The sequence below is a fragment of the Tyto alba genome, unplaced genomic scaffold (genome assembly GCF_018691265.1).
Source record: "Tyto alba isolate M040663 unplaced genomic scaffold, T.alba_DEE_v4.0 Super-Scaffold_16, whole genome shotgun sequence".
In the NCBI taxonomy this organism is placed as follows: Eukaryota; Metazoa; Chordata; class Aves; order Strigiformes; family Tytonidae; genus Tyto; species Tyto alba.
In genome coordinates this window covers 20371113-20393133 of record NW_024881278.1, presented here as the reverse complement: position 1 = coordinate 20393133, position 22021 = coordinate 20371113, and the positions used below count along the sequence as shown (strand labels likewise).

Here is a 22021-nt window from a genome sequence, read left to right as displayed (position 1 = left end):
GTGAAAAATATTTGCTGCTATTCTTCGGATGCTATAGGCCTTTTGCAATGAACCCCCCCCATACTGCTGGCAGTAATAAATACCATCTTGGCACTGCATCCTTCTCAGCATTTTCCAGCTGGAGACGCAGCCCTACCAACCACCCCTCCTCAGCGGAGCGCAAGGCGGGCACAGAAAGCAGCTCAGCAGCCAAGATCCCCTCAAGTCTCGGTGCCCACTGCGGGTGGGCTGGCTGGAGGGGGCAGACAGCTGCCAGGCTCACTGCTCCCCCCGAGTTTGGTGGGCTGTCCCGAGCATCCTCCCACACCAGGCACACGCATTGCTGCCACGCACCAAGCAGAAAACAGGTTTGATGTTCCTTTTGTGACGGGGGGGGGGGGGGGGGGGGGGGGGGCGGACAGCAAATAAAAGACATTGATATTGCACATGTGTGAGATGGGGTAGATTTGCTGCAGTCCAGCCCCACGGGTTCTCACGGCACAGAAGAGCTGGTTTATGCTGGTTCGTATTTACTCCAGTGCAAAAAAGCACCGGAGCTGGTGCTGACCGCAACAATGATACTAAAATGCACCACGGGACAATTAAAGAACTCCCATTGCCAAACACAAAATTCAAAGCCGCGTAAGCAACACTTACCTCCCCACAAGCCGAGAGCTCACTGGTGCTCCTGCAGCCGAGCCCCCCGAGGCCGCAGACCCGGCCAGGTGCAGCCCCCACACTCCCGGGGGGGTCCCCAGCAGTTGCCACCCGCGTGGCAGTGGAGAGGAGAGGAAGGCTCCGTGGGCTCCGGGCCCTCTGCCAGCCGGTGTTACCGGCAAGGGGCTCCTTTACAGCCCGAGGAGGTTGCACAGCACTGCACAGGCTCCAACCCCGAGCTCTCCTCCAGCAACCCACCTTCAGGCAGCTTGTAGGTGCTGCCCTTTGCACACTAACTCGTAGCAAAACACAAGCAGCAACACCTGGAGTTATTGCCGAGAAAGGTCCGAAGCTGCAGCACACACCCCAGCGGTGCTAGAAACCTTTGGTCCCTGCTCTGCAGATGCTCCCAGGTGCAGTGAATGAGGAGCAGGGGCTGGCACAGGTGGCCGGGGGCTGCTCCCACCTGCGGGGGCTGCCCCTGCCCCGCCGAGCCCAGGCCTGGGGGGCCAGCATGCCGAACACGAGCCTTTGCCATTTGGCACACAAACTGGGGCAAAAAGCGCTGAAAACCTTTGGTTTGAAATGCTGCGGGGCTGACGAGGGGAGGGAAGCTGGGACAGGGAGCGCTGTGTGGGCAATGCTACCTCTCTTTGCACTAATTTAAGCAGGGAGGCTGCTAAGAAAGCAGTAAAAGCCCGAGCAAAGGAAATAATGGAGAGTTCAGAAAATGAGAGCAACAGCCTCTAGAGTCCTCAAAAAAACCCTCCTAAAATCTACATGCCTTCACTATGGTAATTTTCCCTTTTCTAGTCAGTACAGGGAACACTATATATATATATATATAAAACATTAGGCAAAAGAAAGCTGGGTTTTCATACTGGCCAGTGAAACAACGCTAGTGACTGGAGAGCCTGTCACATCACATACTACAGTGAATGCAGAAATGGTGTTAAAAATAGCTCCTCATTGTGCTCCTTGGTTGCTCTCAGTACAGTTTAGCCTCATCTCTGCAGTCTGAAAGCTTATGCTTTATTGCTGTTCTTTTGAAGATGAGATTCACAATCCCGTCAAGCGTCTCAATACAGGTGACACACATTCACCAGACCCTCAAGCAAGAGGATGGAAAATGAACCACAAAAATAGGTGCGAAGCTCACAGGGTCCAGGCTGACATCGTGAAGACTAGAAAACATGCAGAGCAGCTGCTGGCCCACAGGAACCACAGCTGCACCTGATCCCATCGCGTATGCCCGTCCTGACCTGAAATTATCAACCTCTTTGCTGAGGTAGCCAGCAAAATAACATTCATTGCTGCCTGTGGCAGTAGTGTCCCTGGCAGGCGACACACAACTAGGGGCTTCATTCCTGTTGGTTTTGTCTTCGTGTAAGTCCATGGGAAGGTCACGTTCTTCTGCAGCAGGTGACAGGACAGCAGAAGCCTCTTTGGTCTCTGGTACTCTGGTTTCCAGAAGTTTTGCAATAGTTCTCAGATACCTCAGGAGCGAACACAGTCTAAAACACAGACTACAGACACCTGTACCCTCAGGATATCAAACAATCATTTCAGACAGGTCACAGCTGGCCCTCCGGGGATCTCGTTGCAGCTCAGCAGACACCTGGCCCAGGCTGGAGCCCGCAGTGCAGGACACTGCCGGGGGTGCCAGGATACTCACTTTACAGAACACCTGAGTTCAGTTTACAGTGACCCTGGAAGTGTAAATCCCAGCTGTACTGATACACAGCAGACAGAAATCTGAGGAAACAACCCGAACTGTTTATGACCAAAACAGTAATATCAAACTTCTCTACTGATAACACTCGAGATAGAAAACAACAGCAACAAAATGGCTAGCCAGAAGTTCTAGAGAGTAACTTAAAATCCTGTTGTTGATCTTATGAGCACATATGCAACACACAGAAAATCACATAAAAGCGACTGTAATGTATAAAATAGTTTATTACTATAATAAATAAAATTAAACTTTTTTTTTTTACAAATATTATTTGTGCTTGTTTAAAAATGTTGAATAGGGATATCATTAATGTAGGTGGCTGCATTTGTAACTGAAACATTCCCAGACAGTGCGTATACATACATACATACACACACTGTCTATCTACTGGCAGCTGCTTTGCTGACCACAAAAATAGTATCTACTCATTCTCTTTTTCTAGTCATGCTTCATTGAACAAAGTGACAAATGCAAAGAAAAAGAACTGAGATTATTTGGTGGATTTCTGAAAGGATAAAAACAAGTGAAGTACACTGAAAAGCGCCAAAGCAACTGCATTAACTGCATATCAATAAAGTGTCCATGCAGTGGTGGCTAAATATTGAAACGCAGACAGGTCTCCAACAGATGTACAAATATTGATTGTATGTAGGTACAATAATATAACACATTCATTAGAAAACTTGGTATTTCTTTATATAGCAGTTCATCCTGATACAAGATTATTGAACTTCTTTCATCTACAGCTAAAATGATTCTTTTTCTATGATGTTAGTGGTCACAGATTCAGTGGGAAGAATTAAAAAAACCATGAGCCTTTCAGAGCAGTTAGTGAAAACCCCGAACTGTTTTGTTAACATTAGGCATTTAGATCCAGTTACAGAGATGTTCTGGGATTACACATCAAATATGTTTACACAACACTCAACAATCAGCTTGAAACAAATTACAGTTGCAGGTAAATTCACATTAGCTTTGTCAAACTGTAAAAAAATCTTTGAAACAAACACTTTCGAGATAGGATGGTTTGGCTCCCTGATATACAAAAGTGTTTAGACAATAGTTACGTCTCTTTGTTTTGTGAGGGGGGGAGGGCTATTGGAGTAATTCATTATCCTAATAAGAAGGCAATAAGTGGAGAAAGAAATGTGATTACCAGCAAGTGATTTCCATTAGATTTAGAAAGCTAATCAAAGTGCTTCATCTTTAGGCAACACTGTAAAGACTACAGAACATTAAGAAGGAAGGAGAACGGAATCACAGTTTGAATTATATCATTTATGAAAGGGTCTTAAGGCTAAATGTTGGATATATCTTATTGCAAAAAAGCTTTATTTTTATTTAATTAAATCAATGCTTCCCACAACAGTGTGGTCAAAACTAATTCAGATTGGAGGATACAGTAACCTACTGTGCCTCACCTCAAATTTCTGGAGCTTTCCCTGCATGGGACGCTCTCTAAAAGGTTTGTCTTAATGAATCAGAAGTGCAGCTGAAACACAGACTTTGTTATTGCCGATACACCCACAGGAGACTACGTGGAAATGAAGAATTCAGCAGAAGATGCTTTTCACCACCTAACACCAGGACAAGAAAGCAGAGGTGCAGCGACCATGTGTTACACTGCCCATGAGAAGAAGGGTAGGCTCAGCACCTTCGAGACAGCCCCTGGTACCAGGAAAAAGAAATCCATTTATTCCACTATCTCTCTTGCAGGAGAAGCCACCAGAAGCACAACCAGGGCAGCTTAGCTTCAGAGATACTGTGAGCAACAAACAGTGGCCTATGAGCCTTATTCCCACCGACTATGATACAGCATTTTTCCAATTTCACATGTATTTCTGTTTCCTGACTATCACAACGCTTGCCAGATCTTCTCTCAGTTACAGTATTTGCCAGACTAACAGTATAAAGTTGAGGCCAACTAGAGAAACCGAAAGTCATGGCCTTAAAAGTTCAACAGTTAAACAAGATACTAACTAGGACATTCAGTGGATGTCTACTGGGAAGATTTAAGCTCCCTTCTTGAACTGGAATCATTAAATGAGGAATGTGCTTTTACTTAACAGAAACACAATCCATAGACTTATCTATACATAGATATTATATATATGTGTGTATGTACACGCATCTGCACAAGTGTAATCATACACTTCGTTTATATAGTAAAGACAAATTATGTATTAAATTCTTTCACAGACTGGTTAAGAGTGATTGAAAATATATCACCAGATATTCACAGTAAATATCTTGTTCGGTTCATTAAAGTGAAGTGTAGAAACAGAACATCACCTTCGAAGCTGTTAAACAGGGTGTTCGCTGGGATTCAGGGCAGCACTGTGAAAGAGATTTAAAGCAAGAATGGTGTTTTTAAAAGTATACATGTAATACCAGACAGAAGTAAATGTATCTGAACACAGTAGGGGTGATGGTTGGGTTTTGATTTTTTAATCCTGTGCTGCATATTGGTATTATTTCTAACAGTTAAATCATGAACTTCTAGAAGTTTCCATTTTACCAAATGATAACCCAGGTTCCTTCTTTCAACTACCTTCTTTTGACTGAAATCTAATTTCATCATACAGTAAAAATGGAACACACCATCTTTTTTAGATTAATGCAGGTTATTTAGCAGGTTGTTAAATGGCTGAAGCACTGTGCCAGAACACAGTTAAAACTGAGTCTTTTTGCTTTTTCTTTTCTCTTATACTATGTACAAGCATTTGCTTGTTAAAGGGCAGAGTCTCATGTTCAGAGATCACTCATTCCTAAACTGGGAAATAATTTAAGTGAAATGACTTAGCCAACATGTAGAGATAAACAAAAGAAAAAGGAAAAGCTGACAAATAAAATGAAAGAACAAGTAACAATTACGGTGGGTACGCACACTGTCCAGCCGTAGGCATCTAAGTATAAGGCTCAATGGAGAAAGACAGATTTGTAACACAGGTACTTTCAACCACTCTGTAAAGGAGAAGTGCTGCATTGGCAGAGCCTGGCCACCACAGAACAGGTCCAGATTCATCCGAGGTCCAAAGGAGTGACTAGTCCCATGGCAGGCAAGGTTTTGCTCATTTTAGCCACTTGCTAGCCCACGGAATCCAAAGACCAAAGATTATCCTAGATAACATATTTTTTTCAAATTCTCTTACAACACATACAGGTTACTGAGGGATGATGCAGTCTCCTACAACTAGTTTTAGTGCCTGCCAGTTCATAAAATAATAATAAAATGGGCCTAATCTCAGTTATAGCTGTGCAAATCTGAATGACATTGACCACTGTCAGTGCTGACTCAGAGCAGACATCCTGAAGGTGTCATTGTAAGAAGTAGAGTTTCTCTGAATTTTCATGACCAATACAAAAACAAATTTGGCCATAATCTTCAAATACATTAAATTTTAAGTATAATTCAGGATTATATTACAATCTTGGAAGGCTTTACAAATTAATTATAAACGGCTTTATAGGTCATTATAAGAGTCTCATAAAAGCCTTAAAAAAGGACTCTGTGCTGCACCCACCCATTGTCACACAGTGTGCAGGAGAACAGTAGTACTGAACGTCGGGCTACACGAGAAGTACCCCCAGCAAATGGGGACTTGCCTTCCTTTGCTCACAGGTGTGGTGCTAATTGTGGGGGCTTCTAGGGCCACGACTCCAGACCTGGGCAATCGGCAACACCTGAATAACCTTGAACATATCCCTGAGGGCACGTGCAAATACCACTGAGAAACATCAACTCAGTATCAGCAACAAAGGGCCAGGTAACCTGCAACTGCACGTTGAATTCTACATCTGCACTGCAATTCTGGAAATACTAAGCACATACTTGGGAGATGATAAACGTTCCCTCCCTCATCCACCTGGAATAAGCTATTCTCCACGTTTATCCAACTGCAGGTAAACAGGTGACACTTTCACAAAGGGCTCGCTAAGCTCAGCAAGACTTTCACCCTTTCAAAAATTTTATGAAGAAAACCTAGGGTCAGGAACATAAAGCTGATGAGGAGTTTGTCCGGATTAGGAAACTGGCTCCAAGCCAATCTCTAAAAACTTGCTGGAATTTTGTGGCATCAATTATAAATCCTTGTGTATCAGTGCACCTGTGGTTTACATAGGCATAATTTCATTATCCAATGAATTTCCTGACGGAGGAGACTAGAGAGAAAAAGATCATTCAACAGTTTCTAACTGAAATCATTGATGTATCGATTTCTTATGGCATTCATGCCATAGCTATGACAGGTAACTGCTGCCACTTACAGTGATTAAAACACCAAACACACAGCATGACTTTGGCCAAAGAGAGCCTTCCTCGGTACTGCACATCTGCAGTGTGGAACTGTAAAAAACACCAGTTACCACTGGAAAAGCCTAAACATGGAACCAGAAGTAAATTAAGGAAATGGCACCTTGGTTTCAGAGCAGGTTACCTCGTACTGCCTTTTCTTGTGCAAGGGAAAAGGTAACCTCCAGATTTGATCCTGATAGCTGTTTCTTGGGAATATTTCAGTTCTTGGGTAAGAATTCACAACCTGTGGGCACTTCCATATTGAACCAAGGTGCAAGATCCTTGAAAGCCAATCCTAAACCAGCTGCCTCTGGACCTGGAAATGGTGGTGCTGTGCTCAGAAAAAACAGCATCTTTGAGAACAAGGGCAGTTACCGCCAGAGCAGATCCCAACACACAGGGACTTCGAGACCTGAGCTGGTATCCTGCACAGCACGGCCTCACCACTGTGCCGGTTCATCCGTGGACCTCACACTTCCCCAGGGATGTCTGACACAGTTCTGCATTGCCCTGTGCAAGCATTAGGCCAGCAGAAATCCTTTGAAATGGGTCAGTTTCCTTGCCTCTTCAGTATTCAATATAACAAAAATCTTCCCCCAAAAATCGTGTGTTTTTTGTAAATGACATAGTACCATGGAAAAGAATGAGATTTAACTACTCCTATGCTGTGTTAAGACCTATGGCCATTAAAAATGAAAACCCAAAAAAGTGTTGCACCATGCTTCTAAGCTCTAACCTATTGTTAAATAGTGAACATACCAGATCAGTGGAGAGAATATACCGTGTATATACACCTGTAATCCCAAGGTGATAACCCAAGCCATGATACCAGCTATGCTACCCCATCTAATGAATAATGAAGAGTAGTTTTGGTAAAGTGCTTCAATCTTCCTCCAAAAAAAGTTATGAAAATATAAGTTTTGGAAACATCTCCTTCTTTAAGAAGCAGATCTTTTTGTTTCCTTGCTACAATAGCACTTGTATACAGTAAGCACTGTATTTCTACCTCTACTATCCATTTGCTTACTAGCTAGATTAGATCAGGAACGATACATCTGGATGTAGAGGAAAATGCCACAATCTAAAATCTTTAAAAGTTGTGTGAAAGCCTTTGGCTACAATGAATATTATCAAAACAGAAACTTCTGAATAATAATTTAACAAGAACTAAAAGAGCAGATTCATAGCAAAACCAGGACATAAATGCCACAGTATATTTTCATGGGGAGGCAAATCTGCAGGACCTGTTACTGATGTTCAGTATACGTTGTGCTGTGGGGCTGTGCTCAGGTATGCTGCACACCCAACCCGCTGTCCTTCAGCAGCTGGAGTTAAAAGCAAAGGTAATAAATATTCAAAAACATCTAAGAAAGAAGTTAAGTTTGTGAAAATCAGTATCCTTGACTCAGTGAATGAGAATGTGGAAGATCTCATTTATTAACAGACCTGAAATACTGTGGCTATTGTCGAGGAAGTTGTTAAATGTAATTGCTTTAGCAATAGGTCAGTTTGCAATTAAAAAGTACAATATTTTTCATCTTTTTAGCCCTTCTCTGATTATCCCAAAATAACTTCAGTACTGAGTAGCACACATTCAATTGAAATTAAATGCACGTCTCCTACTGCTTTTTACATTATTACAGATATATGAAAATATACTGTGACATTTAACATGCTGTATAGGTGACTGAGACAGTAACAGCAGCAGCAAAAAAAAAAAAAAACACCAAATGCTGAAAACTTAAGCACCGTGGCAAGTGCTTATTCATATAGGCAAAACCCGAGCTAATGACATAAGGCATTCTCCAAAAACCTCAGAGGTCACCTGGGGCTCACGGGGACGGCTGCTGCTGCCAGAATTCTTATTCCAAAATCCCGAGGGAGAGCAGAGGGGAATGGGTACCAATGAGAAAAGAAAAACTTTAGAAACTGTACCCTTGCTGTCAAAAAGGCTTCAGAGTCAGCTGCCATCTTGACATGAGGTTGCAATTCCTGTTACTGCAACTTTTTAGACACAGGGAACATGCTTAGTGAACTGGTCCCTCACTCGTTTTCAAGAAAGATTAAATTTAAAATGTTAGGGGGGATGTTTCTTTGTTGGTTTGTTGGTTTGTTTGTTTTTAAAAAGAAACACCTCAGCTAGCTCCAAACATGTCTTTTTCTGACTCTGGAGACTGGGGCCTTGATATTTCAAACAATTCCTGTGGTGACTGGGAGCTTCTTCTTGAGGTTAATATCCTAAGTATCTCAGCAAGCTGTTTTTCTATATTGGTCATTTTTGTGTTTAAAGCCTTGATGTCCTCTTTCAACTCATGTTTCACTTCTAGCATGGTGGCCTGAAGCGTCTGTTCTGGGATGGGATAAAAGGAATGCTTGACCTCGGTGAGGACCGGGCTGCGGTCCTGCGGGCTTCTTGTTTCCCCAGCATTATCCAAGCGCAAGTCACTTTTCGTAATGCCGCTATCACAAGAGTCTGTCTTCTTCAGGGTAGCTTCTCCTGAAGTTTTAGTTCTCTCTGGTAAAGTCTCCATGGACTCTGCTTTAGAGACCTTGTTCCAGTCTTCACCCTTCCCACAGGCGTCTTTGAATTTGGCCCAGCCTTTTCGTCGGGGGTAGTCCCCCGACACCTTACACCCGGCATAGTCTGATGTTGGGGCCTGCAGCTTTGCCTGGTCAGATGCCCCAGAGGTTGAAGCGGTCTGGTACGACACAGGGGTCGCCGGACTCTCCCGTACAGTCACAACGCTGGCTTTGACCACTGAGCGGGTGGAGGAGTGCTCCCCTAAAATGTTGCCCTTCTCCACGTCCAGGTCGTCTGGATCTCTGCCCCTCTCCGCTGCGAGCCGCGCTTCCTTCTGCTGCCTGAACCTCTGGAACAGCCGGCGGACTGGGTGGTCCGGGGGTAAGATCAGAGGCGCTTCGTTCTTTCTCTTCATTCTCTCCTCTTCTTCACGTTTGACGTCACTGATTTTCCGGAACACAATCTACAGAGGGAAAGAGATTTCATTCTGTGATTAACTGCACATCTGTTAAGAGGAAAAAGTTGTAGAGAAAGAGTTATTTAAAATAACTTCTTTTAACTGACAAATGCACAACCTCTGCACATTTATAGCAACATTTTCAAGTGACTTATCTTGTGTGGAATGTGGCTTATTTCATTATTTAAGATCATACACCATCTGTCTTATAACACTAGAAAGAAAAAAAAAAAAAGAAGAAAAAGATTTCTCCAGTTCTGGGAGGTAAACAAGGCAACACCATTACAAGTATAATGATCCCAGGAAGTTACTGGTTCTATTTTGTATTAAAAGTGACTTCCTATATTTGTTTTCCTGACTCTGTGGTTTAGAACCAAGTTTCAAACATTACAAAGAGCCACACCCATGTCTTATATCAGTCTCATCCCAGAGCTCACTCACTACATGTCATGCAAAAGATCTGATATTATTTTAGTGCAGCTTGGCCACTAATGGGGTCAGCATAGCAGAGACTACTCTGGACTCTCCAACAGCAGTTTGCAAAGTGCTTCGTGCCCTCCCTTCCCTCCCATGCCCTCTTCTAGAAGCAACTTGCAGTTTAGGGATGAGGCAAAGCTCAGGTCAGTCCCACAGTCAAGAGTACAAGGACAGTGGGGAAGGGGCTCTGTGAGACATGGGGAAGCTGTTCATGACTTGATTACTACAGAAGTTTGAAGAGCTTGATTTATTTCTTTATTTCTATGGAAAAGGGGACATTTTGCACAAAGAAACATTAATTTTCCATCTAATCTCCTAATTTTATCTTTCTGAGCCCGTTGGCTAAGCGGTCTCTGTGGGAGCAGCCCAAGGGTCTCATGGTACTGATGAAAGCCTCACAGTGCCCCTGCACAACCCTGAAGGGCAGCCAGGCAGTGTTTCTCCCCTGGACTTGATGGCAACACATTCTCTTCAAAAACTCCATGTGTTTTACACTGGTACTGGTATTTTCCAAGCAAAAAAAAAAATAAAAACCCAAACCCAAAAAAACTATGTGGTATGAAAGGAGAACCAGTAAGTAGTCTGATTTGAAAATGGGAGTCCTCTAAGCTCCAGCTTGTGTTCAATACAGAGCATAAAAGATGAAGCCTCCAGCTTCTGCTGAACTCTGATACCTAATCTCTTCAGCTGCTTTTGGGAAAATCCACTGAAAGTTCTTACACTCCAATGCAGAACTAACTTTCAGATTCAAATCATTATTAGGGAATGTGTAAATAAACCCATCCCTCTGTTGCAGACAGATTTAAATTAAACTAAACATAATAAGCACTGCTTCACTGGCACATGCAAAATGCATGTTTCTCCAGACTCCAATGCTTCTTGACAGTTTTTTCACTGGGAAGCAGGGAAAAACCATCCTGACTCTGTGTCTGTGGAACGAAGAAGTTGTCAGAACTGGCTGCATTTCCCAAATACAAAAGAATAAAATTAGCAGGAAGGATATTTTATTTCCAAGTGGCAATTAGGAAACTAAATGCGAGATAAGAATAAGAAAACAGGGTACTTGACAGTTGTGTTTTTTTTTTTTTTTTTCCCCCCAGGAAACTCAGTCTGCAGTGAGCTCGGTAGAAAGCAGACAAAGCAGAGTAATCCTTAGAAGTGAAAGAATAGCACTTACTCCTTGGGAAGGGAGAATCAATACAATGCTCCAGGCTAACGGCTTCCCACATGCTGGCAGTCCCTCGCTTGAGCTGAAGGAAGAGTGTCAGCCCAGCGTTAGGGTGGCTGCCCGGCACGTGCTGCCCGAGCCCCGCGATGCCGGCCAGCATCCCAGGGGGGCACTCCGGCAGCAGCGGGCTGAAGCTGCCTCTGGTGGCACAAAAGCCCAGCAAACTGAGGCAACACCAAGCCAGGTCAATTTGTTGCCCTTGCAAATTTCTGTGTCCCCAAGCCCTCCCTCTCCTGCAGTTGGCATATTGGTGCTGGTGTGGACATCCACGTCCCGCACGGCAAGGGCGTATGACTGGGTGGTGCAGTGGTCATCCTCACAGGGGTCATCAGCACAGGCCTTTGGGTGCTTGAAAGAGCTAGAGGCCAGGCTGCTTCATAGAGTCTGTGTCTAGTGCAACCCCTGCACCCCACAGCCTACTCAGCACATTGTCTGGTAAACACTGGAGTACCTCTCACTGTGTAGTGACCAGCTTTTGTAACATAAATGGGTAAGTGATTTGACAGAAACTGTCCCTGCTACAGCAACATGCAGATGAGAGGGCAATGGAGCAAGTCTCATGCAATAACTCACTAACAGCCTAGCCCAACCTCTATTTGTACTAGCCGCTGCATCTCATGCAGCAGGTAGAGTGGTCTCCGTGCTGGAGTAGATGAGAAGCAAATTTACTAGCAAATGCAGAAGTGACAGACACGTTGTTGGTCGTGCTTATCTCCCCACAGCCCCATTGCCTTCCACTGGTTGCACTGCTGAGATGAGCCCAGTTGATACTGAGCACACTCGGCCATGGAGGAGTGGCCATCGGCCTTCTCTCTGTGTGGTGGTCAGCCTCAGGGCCCTCAACACACCTTCACTGCTTCGCCTTCAGGAGATCAGACTGCAGCAGAAACAGGAACATATGTGGAAGGAGCAATTACTTCAGTACTGCATTTGCCACTGCTAACTGCTACCACACTAACGAGATCCCTAATTTCCATTTTCCACATCTTACACCAGCTAGAAGGCAAGTACACCACTGTAGCAGTCACCTGCATGAACTCAGAAGTGCAATCCTCAGGTCTCCCATCCTGTTCGACATATTTTATACGTATACATTTATGTGACAAGCTGCACTCATGCGGTGCAAATCAAGCCTACACACATTTGCCAGAGGACACAGCCTCCGACTCAGGTTGGCTTCTTTTAACTAACCCCTAAGACACTGCATAAATACCTGCCAGAGAGCAATTTGTCTTTGGGAAGTCCGGGAAAAGCTGTCACTGGTATCCTTTTTTGCAAGCTCCCCAATGCTGTATTTTCTCCAGACAGCTCTATATTTATGTATTAAGCAAAAGTGTTATAACTATGCAAAGCTCAGCAGTAATTGAAAAGGCTTTACATAACTGCATTTTGGATTTTTTTTTTGTTGCTATCTTTTTTAAGATTAAATGCAAGTCTTTACAAATACAAGTACAAATAACTGTTTTAAATGGACTGTTTTCTCACAATTGTTGAGGAAAAAACAATTTCTAAGTGGTTAAACAGCTTCAGCAGCATGCAGGGTACTCAGAAAACATGGTTGTTATGCTGATGTATGTACACCCGCTCCCACAAGCAGTAAGAGTACAAAGGGAAATAAAGTATTTGTTTGATTTGTTATAAGGAAGAGAATTCTGGACCTACACGGCAGTTTTCATGTGGAATATGATAGGGCTACAAATATGGATCTTTATCAAAGTTAAAACCTGAAACATTATGGCAAAGATCCTAAGACAGTTTTTAGAGCAGTTCCTCTTTATCTCTCTTTCCAAGCATTAATTTTTGTCTGGGAAAGGATAGTGCTTTGTACACTCAAAATCTCCCAGCCCGTATGTTATATGCCACTCAAACACAGGGAATGTCTGCTTTAAAAGCTATGTAGTTCTCCATAACATCATCCTCTTCGAGACCTAAGTACACAGAAAAAATTTAGTGGGAGCATTTTAAGAGTATGTGAAGACTAAAATATAGACAAACCTAAACTGAGGTGAAATAATGAGAAATTTAAACACCAGGCCTAAAAGTGCTTAGTTCACATATCCAATCTCAAGTCTCATTTCAGAATTCCATTTTTATTAAAAAGGTGCTAAATCTTGTAGCTCTGCAGGAAAGTCTCCCAAACTGCCAGAAATGTGAGTATTGTGGGGTTATCAGCCTAGATTTGCCAAAAAAATTGAAAAATAGCTATGTTAGGCACAGAATACTGCAATCATATAAACATTTACCTGAGGCATGCAGTTATGATGACTCAGTACCAATTTTATTTTTGGACAGTGCACTCAGAGAAGTGGAGAAATGTGCCAACACGTCCTGGTGCACTCCTGTACCCATATATGCCACTGACCTATGACTGCACACACCCTGCAGCCACCTTCCTGCCTGTGCATGAGCTGTGTCCGAGGAAGAAAGATGGGGTTACTCTCAGCACATTTCCCTTTGCTCAGTATTAACCAGTTGTGAAGATGAAGTCTTTAGTATGTTCTGGGGAAAGACTCTGCCTCTTTTTAATCTTCCAAGAATCTTCAAGCTGTACTTGTAGAATCAGTGTCTTTAGAGATTAAGGTCAAGATTTCTCCCCAAAGCACTAAAAAATTAGGTGGACATAAGTAAATACTTGAAATACCTTATTTGCTTGTCAAATGTGGAATGCCCAGCAACTGTTACATGGATTTTCCTGTGCTCAGCACTGAAACCCAAGCACCATTTAAATAATGCAACATGGACATTTTCCATGAAAATTACTTCCATAATTTCTTTATAATAAGACCTGAAGAACAGACTGCAATGTGACCGCCAGTGTAAGGCAGGCCGTAAGATTGCTCTGAAGGGGCATTCCCTGAAGGGAATCTTGTTACAACCTGATTTCATCTTTTAGAAGAACATCCAGTTTGATGGCAATAAAGAATCCATCATCACATCTTGATAAAAGATTCCTGCAATTTTTTCTTCAAGACTGAGTTTGTCTGACATCAGTGACACTTCTGTTTGCTGCTCTCTCAGACACATAAAAATTCACTTTTAGAAACTGATTCTAGAGTCTTCTGTTTAAAAATCCCTGCAGGAGTATTATATGTTGTCAGTTACTACTGTGAAGCATTTAGACAACAGTTTTACTGATATGAAACAGGAAAAGTTCACACCTTTAGAATTTTCAATTTAACTCTATGCTTTCCAATTTTAAATCTTTGGAGATGTTAGAATTATTTCCTACCTTCCACCATCTTTAATAGTCAGTACTCAGTGCTTAAATTCTCACTCTTACCCAGAGCTAGAATATCTAGCTGATTTAGTTAAATACAAGGTTTAGTTTTAAAAAATCAAGCAAACCAGCTAATCCTACAAAGGCTCTTTCAGCTGTTTCCCTCTGCTGGCTCACTGCTACCCACTGCTCTTCCCATCTCACTACTTGATGATGTTTCTCTAGAACTATCTAGCACAGCTCCAAGTTGTTTTTCCTGAGCAGTAAGAGGGGAAGGTGCACACGGGTACTCACTTTGTTCCATGAAGACATTTCAGAGAACCTATGCTAAGTTGGCCATTAAAACTGAAGACTGCCTTGCAACATGATAAAAGACTGATAGGCTTAACGACAGTGCTATCTCATCTGACCAGATGCAAATACAGATACAGTAATTTAAATGCTTGTTTCCTTTACACTAAGATGGGGGTGAGTGCTTGAAGAATATGACAGGAGTGTATAAAATCAGACATGGCATGAACAAGGGTAAGCAGGGATTGATTATACAGTGTCTTACCCAAAATGAGAACCACAACATCAAACGACAGCAGGAAGAGTCACATACAAACCAAAGATAAGTTCATGGTTATTCACCTGAATGTATTACACATGTCAAAGATGTTAATAAAGAATGCTCTGAATGCAAAAAGTCTGCACGGATTCAACAAACCAGGCAATTACTTGGTAGAGAAAGCTATTGAGGGATATCACACAGACAAAACTGGTATCCTGCTCAGGAAATCTCCTGAGGTAAAATTAGTTGGAAGCTGCAAAAGTATTTGTAGGAATTGCCACAGAGGAAAGTTTTCTTCTTATTGCTTCCTTGGGCACCCCTAGGCAACCCTAAATAATAACACAGGTCAAATCTGGAACTGCTGCCTCACTCACTACTGAGGAAACATTCCCAGTGAGAGTGATAGAAGAAATGCCAGAGGGAAAAACATCAGAAGAAAATATAATAAAGGCTTGAAGATGTGAGCCTTAAACATCAGAACGGGCTGTTCACCTATTTCAGGAAAAAAAGTTTACTCTCGTTGCACCCTTCACTTGCATATGGGGAGAGACAGGACCAATGAGCCACTAGTGAGTAGTACTATGTAGATTTGATGTGGCTTTGGAACTTGCCCGGGTTCGAAAGAAACAACTGAAAATGGCACGTTGTTTTGGTACAGTAGAGAAGACTACTTGGTGCACATGGGGAATTAAGAGGTCCACTGTCTCTAGTCACTCTTGTAATGAGCAGCACACCGAGGAGCATCGCCATCTCTGAGCTGCTGGTAGCCCACAGAACACCCTAGAACGACGCTGCCTGCTGAACCACAGCAAGTTGTGTTCTTTAATGCCTGGCACACTCCCAGGAAGGCAACCAACAGAAACTCGAGGCAGAAGTAAGGTATTAGTGACTGTATGCTGGTCTTGTTGTTATCTGATTGTAAATGCAACCACTGTGCCAACACTGCATGAGACAGTCTTAAAGATCAGGAGATGCTTCATTTAAAACACATTATGAATACATTGAAAACCTTATCCTGTCAAATGCTAAAAAAGACCTGCTTGCATCTGAAGTGGAAAGGATCTTTTGGTCTTACACAAAGACATTCAAATTTCATTTCAACTTTGATCCAAGACCCACAGGAATAGATAGAAATATGGATTTCATCATGTTTTGAATCTGACTGTCATCACGGAGTTACAATTACGAAGCTCCCAGCCACAAAGCTGCTGCTATTATTAGCTCTGCAAGCTTCCCTTCTTTCCACCTCGATAGCATGCACAAATACTGCAAGATTTGGCAGGTCTTCCTCAGCATTAACAGCAAGTAGCATGGCAGCATTTTTCTCTGGTGATTAATAATTCTCTTTCACAGATACAGAAACATTCACAGAATCTGGAAGCACCAGATATCATAAACAATTAAAAGCTTAAAATTACTTCATACGGTGCTCACAGAAAATGGACTTAAGTATGAGGAAAACAATCACGGAAAGACATTTATTAGTACACAGTCCATCTAGCATCTGCCAAGAACTGATGAAAATATCTTCAGGCTGATGTTAGTGCGATGAAAATTGGATCCAATCTTTTTTTTTTTTTTTTTTAAAGAATAAAGCAAGAGAAAAAAAAAAAAAAGGAGGCAGAAGGCTTGACAATAAAAATGCTTTTGACACTGATGTTAAGGAAAACAAAGCTGCATGCGAGCAACATAGGCTATGATGACAAAGAATCCCCATAGCAGTGTATTAGCAGGTGTCAGGGAAAATAGTGGATGAATAAGACTATGTCTTTTACAATTACATGGGATGGCTTGTCAGAAAGGAGGGAATTACTGGTCCTACCTTCTCACAAAATATAGGATCAACAGTGCAGGCTTGTGAAGCTTCCCACCAAAATCTACAATGGGTTTCACTTCCATTATCTACTACCATAGGCAGTTCCTGGGTTAAAGGCATGTCTGTTACACCTCTGGGATGTAGAGGTGTAGATGTGTGAGAAGGTATGTAAGTACAGGGGTCACATTTATGACAGGTGAAAGTGCAGATCCCATTATACAGTTAACGTTTCAAGGCACAATCTTTAAAGTCCACATACATAAAAGGCCGATGCAAATTACCCAGTCTGGGACCCTGGGTTTCAGCAGATGATTTGTGCATGGGACTTGAGGCCACACAAGAAAACACAGGTCTGTAATAACATTGTCATTAAGTTCAGATAGTCATAACAGATGTCATTAAGTTCTCTCTAGATCTACTGGCTACAACAGCAAAACTTGGTATCTTCTGAAGAGGAACAGGTTTCTCTCCAGTTAATGCCACATCCCTCCAGGGCACTCTCAAACATCTCTAGTTTTGACTAATAATCTGAAAACTCAAAGCAAACTAAGATTTGGAAGGTCCTGGTAGTGGGGCTGCAAAGGAGTGCTGGTAGTATGAGGAAACCTCAGGGACACACCTTGGCAGACACAGCCCAAGAGCCGACATGTGGACAGGCACAGCCCTTTTGCATCTCCAAGAAGTCTTTGTTCTGTGGGGAGTCAACCCTGCACTTTAGACAGAGCAGTACCTGCTCACTTTTCAAAAATTGGACTTCTGTGCACTACTGGATCATTAATATATGAGTGTTTGGAAGAAACCCGACTCCATAATTTAATGAGCTATCCAGATGAATAAAGGTAACAAGGTTTTTAGTCTATCCAGAACATCTGGGCTAACTGTTACTGTCATGAGCACCACTGGCTTAACAGTACACAGTCTTCTCTGTGACAGCATATTTTGTAGCCTAATTACAAATTCCAGAAATACTGACTTGAATATTAGTGTTTAATCCTGTCACTATTATTTATTTAGAAGTTCTGCAGAACTCAAGTTTCTACTCCTTTATGTCAAACTCCTTATTCTAATTCATTTTTATAGGCTATGCTAGTGTTGAGAGAAAAGGAAAAAAAAATTATTAAAATACTACTGAAAATAAGACAAAATTATACATCCAGAGCAATTAGTGGAAATAACAGACAAAACCTGCCTGATGTACAACAGACTCACTAGAAAGTTTTGAGGCATCAAGAGATGTCTCTTTCCCAAAACAGGCTCTACAACATTGTCTTTAGTAAACTTAGACAACCACACAGTTAAAACTAAAAATCACACCCCTGACACTGGTCAACAGTTTGGATAGGCATTCACAATTACAGCATACTATAGCTCAGTTAGCAACCTCCTTCACTAACTTATAAAAAAAGAATAATATGAAAAAATACTGAAATACAGAACTTCATTATTTCTGAGAGGAAAAGTAGCTGTTACAAGCAAATACCTAACATGTAGGCAAGGGCTTTGGGAAAATTAAGCCGGATCTGACTAGGGGAATGATATACCACTTAAAAACTACTATGTCCATCAAGATGTGAAGCACTCTGTAGGAACTTGTTTGTAGTAGATGAGGAGAAAAGAATGTTTCTGCTTCCTGCCTGCCAAATGTCAGTAGTTTGTAGCAGCAACACCTATAAAATACTATTTTCATGTTTGTTTGTTTGTTTGTTTGTTTTTCATTTTTAGCACATTGGGTGCTTTTTGTATCTGTGTACATACATCAGACACACAAACAGCTTATGTAGATTCATCTTTTACTCCAGATCAACATACTACCTTCATTCTTGGGCAGAGAACACTACCTCAAAAACTGCTTTAAGGAGAGCCCAAGGCACAGGAGGAACTTACCCCTCTGTCACCTAAATTACAAATGTACCTAAATGTACAAAATGTCATATAATCTGAACAACGTGCCTTCTCAAGAGTCAGTCTGTTTCGCCAAGCTCCCTGTGGCTTGCTACCATTTAGCAAGTGCTTCCTGAAAGAAATCAGGCAATTTGTGTGAGTCAAGGATTTGGGATTTTTCCCCCCCCTCTAACTTGGAGACAATTGAGATCTGAAGTGGATGCAGAGGTTGTAGAGCTCTGTGTTGAGATGATAGTTAAATTGTATAGTTTGTTTTCAGTGATTACATTTTAGACACTGGTTTGCTGTTAAGAGAATTTCCCCTTAGCCAGTGTCTTTCTTTCGAGCAATTTTTTCCTCTGGTTTAATTTATCTGCTTTCTGTCACTAGGTTTATAGTGATTGACAGGTATTTTACTTTCCAAGAGGGCATCAAATGTATTTTCAAATGTATTCAAATCAATCAGGGACCATCAGTCCCAAGAGCTTACGAGTCATTCAGCTACCTCTGAATGCTCACTCACAAACCAATCCACACAAACACAATGCTCAAGTGTCCCTGATGTACAAGGCTTGTGCAGCTCTTGAAATTATAAACTGAGTACTACATTAAGCCCAGCTGAAAGTTCCTTGCATAAATTGCCTAAGATAGCATGAACCCTCCTTTATGTGTGTCTCTCTCAGTTAACAGGCTTAAAGTTCAGCTATAATATTGAAGAAAACTCAAGTAACCTGCAGCTCTGTGTAAAAAAAATAATAAATCTTCTACTAGACTAGGTCGCCCAGTATGGCTGCACAGCCATGTGCACCCAAATGCCCAGTGCCACTCAACCCGTCTGTCCTTTCCCTGTAAAGAGCACTGCTTGGATAGCATTACATGAGAAGGAAACAAACTGTTAATAACTGAGAATCAGCAATCAAAAGTACATTGCTCACTATTTCCCAAAGCAACTGTCAAATCTCTTCAGCCCTAATGAACAGGCAGGAGCTTAAAACCTTGAAGGGAAGAAAACAGTTGACTGTAGCGAGTTGTCTCAGATATTCTCATTATGAGGAGCTCCTCTAAGCTAGCAGTTCCTGGGAATAGGTCTCCGCCAGTTTGCCACAGTCCAGTTCCAGCTGGTGATAAGCGATTGCACTGTCTTCCTTGTCAAATGTCAAAACTGATCGCTGTCTCCTGTCTGGTAAATGCACAGGTGAGCTAATTAAAATAGCCAAGAATTGACAGATGCCTCCAAATAACTTCACAGAGAATCCTTTAGAGCTATACTTCTTGATTTTGTTTTGGGTATTTTTATTCTGTAAAAGCAGACACTTAGGTCCCATGGCAAATACAGATTCAAGCACTGACAGAAATACATACTTTCTATCCCGTCAGTGTATTTCACTCACACATTTCCAAGTGTTTTACAGCAATTCCTCAATCTTCCAAGTAAGACCAATGCCATTATTTTTATTTATTATTTACATAGCAGCAATGCTTAGTGTTGTATTAGTCTTTCCATTTATACACACACATGGAGCAAAATGCCGTTATTAAATGAGGCAAAATGGCATGTTTTATGGGAGGACATCACAGGCCCAGCACATATTGCAATGTCTGATGTCAGTCACACAAATATCTATGAGCAGTTTGAAATGTCACTTGTGCAAGATGTCCCCATCTGTTATGACTGGTAAAGATTCATTCACCCTTACAAGTTCCAGATAAGAGATCCTGAAAACAACTTGTCAAAAGAGTGGCGATTTCAAACAGACTTAACATTCCCAAATTTATTCTGAAGAAAACAGCTGCTCTAGAAAAGGAAAACCGGGATAATTCAGTACAAGCTTCCTCACAAGTAGATTGGAACACTCATTTTAAAAATATTATATGTATTCAAAAAATAACAAAGTTAAATCTGAATATCGAAAACCTCTACATGCCAAGCTCTACTAGCAGGAGCAGAAGGAACTGCAAACTCAAGGCTCCCTGGCACCACCAAATGTGAGCCTAAAAGCTGCCTTTGGCCCAGGCTTCATTTGTATCACACCTCTCCCTTTCACACACAGATATGGGCAGATATGCGTTCACAATGGTTTATTCATTTCCAAATGCCATTTCAGTCATCGTAAATTCAGACTGCATTTGCAACTGCTTTTGTTAAAAGGGTTTTTTTAGAAAAAACGTGCTTGCATCTGACTCTTGGACTACATGATCATGGTGTTGTCTCCTTTCTCCTGAGTAGTTAAGACCACTCATAGACAACAAAAAGTAAATTCCCTTTCCCCTCTGCCAAAAAGATTTGAACACCCCTCTCAGGAGCATCCTCCAGTCACCCCAGTATGGAGCAGGGCTGCCCAGCCAGCACAGAAACTCAGTTCAAACATCGCGGTGTAGGGACGCCCAACAAGGGAAGCTCTCCCGCCCCTTCCCTCCCTCCTCAGAGCTTTGCACTGTGACGAGGCAACTGTGACAAGAGATGCCCGCTTGCTGCAAGCGAGACACAGGCCAGGATGGCTGAGATTACTCTGGGGGGAGCTGCTCTCCATCTCACCTGCCATTTCACTTCAGATTCAGACACATCAGGGCATCCTGTCTTCAAGGCTACAGAGCCAGTCTGTCATGTTTCCAAACGAGTGAAACGAGTCCAATAGAACGGGCTGAAGGAAGCCCTCCTGCTTTTAAAAGCAGGGATTGGAACCAAGGTCCGCCAGATTCCCTCAGGCAGGTGGCAGAAACTGTGCTCCAGCCGGGAGACACAGGCCCTCACTGGGGGGTGGGATCCCCATGTTCTGGCTCCTGCTTCAGCGAATGCTCTCACCACTGGCTCAAAGCAAAAAGTCTCAGCTGGAGAGACTACAACACCTAATCCCAGAAACCACCCCAGACAGCAGTTTACCATCCTCTTCACCTTGTCAAATCAATGAGAAAAATGAACTTCCTGAGCGTGAAAGCTAGACCAGTTTTATCTAATAGCCGCCACCTCCTACTTTGCAACTCTAACTCTTCATTTCCCCAAACTGAAACGGTTCATTTCATCTTACAGGCAGCATTTCATTTAAACTTTCTCCTCTTCTCCTGTTTTTCCACTTCACTGAGGCAATGCAAAACATTTAATTTTCATTTGAGAGGCAGATTTGAAGAGTTCAGCTGTAGTTTAAGTGAGACAGAGCACAAGTAGTACTTTGGCGTGGTTACATGCTTTTAAGTGATCAATAAAATAT

At 42.3% G+C, this 22021-nt stretch overlaps 1 protein-coding gene across 3 annotated transcripts in view; it reads right to left on the bottom strand.

The window, feature by feature from the left end:
- Nucleotides 1-2577: 2577 nt before the first annotated feature.
- The window catches only part of KCNH1 (potassium voltage-gated channel subfamily H member 1), a 185562-nt gene continuing 166118 nt past the window's right edge, over nucleotides 2578-22021 (bottom strand). The window contains exons 11-12 of one of the 3 annotated variants that reach the window (XR_006165065.1): nucleotides 4664-9649; nucleotides 2578-4039 (exon numbers count right to left, since the gene is read on the bottom strand). Coding sequence is in view for 1 of the 3 variants with exons in the window: in XM_042789835.1 (XP_042645769.1) it covers nucleotides 8801-9649 (849 nt within the window). In the remaining 2 variants the exon portion in view is untranslated. Of the gene's footprint in view, nucleotides 9650-22021 lie in introns of all 3 variants that reach the window. The other 2 variants (XR_006165064.1, XM_042789835.1) reach the window with 2 other exon arrangements.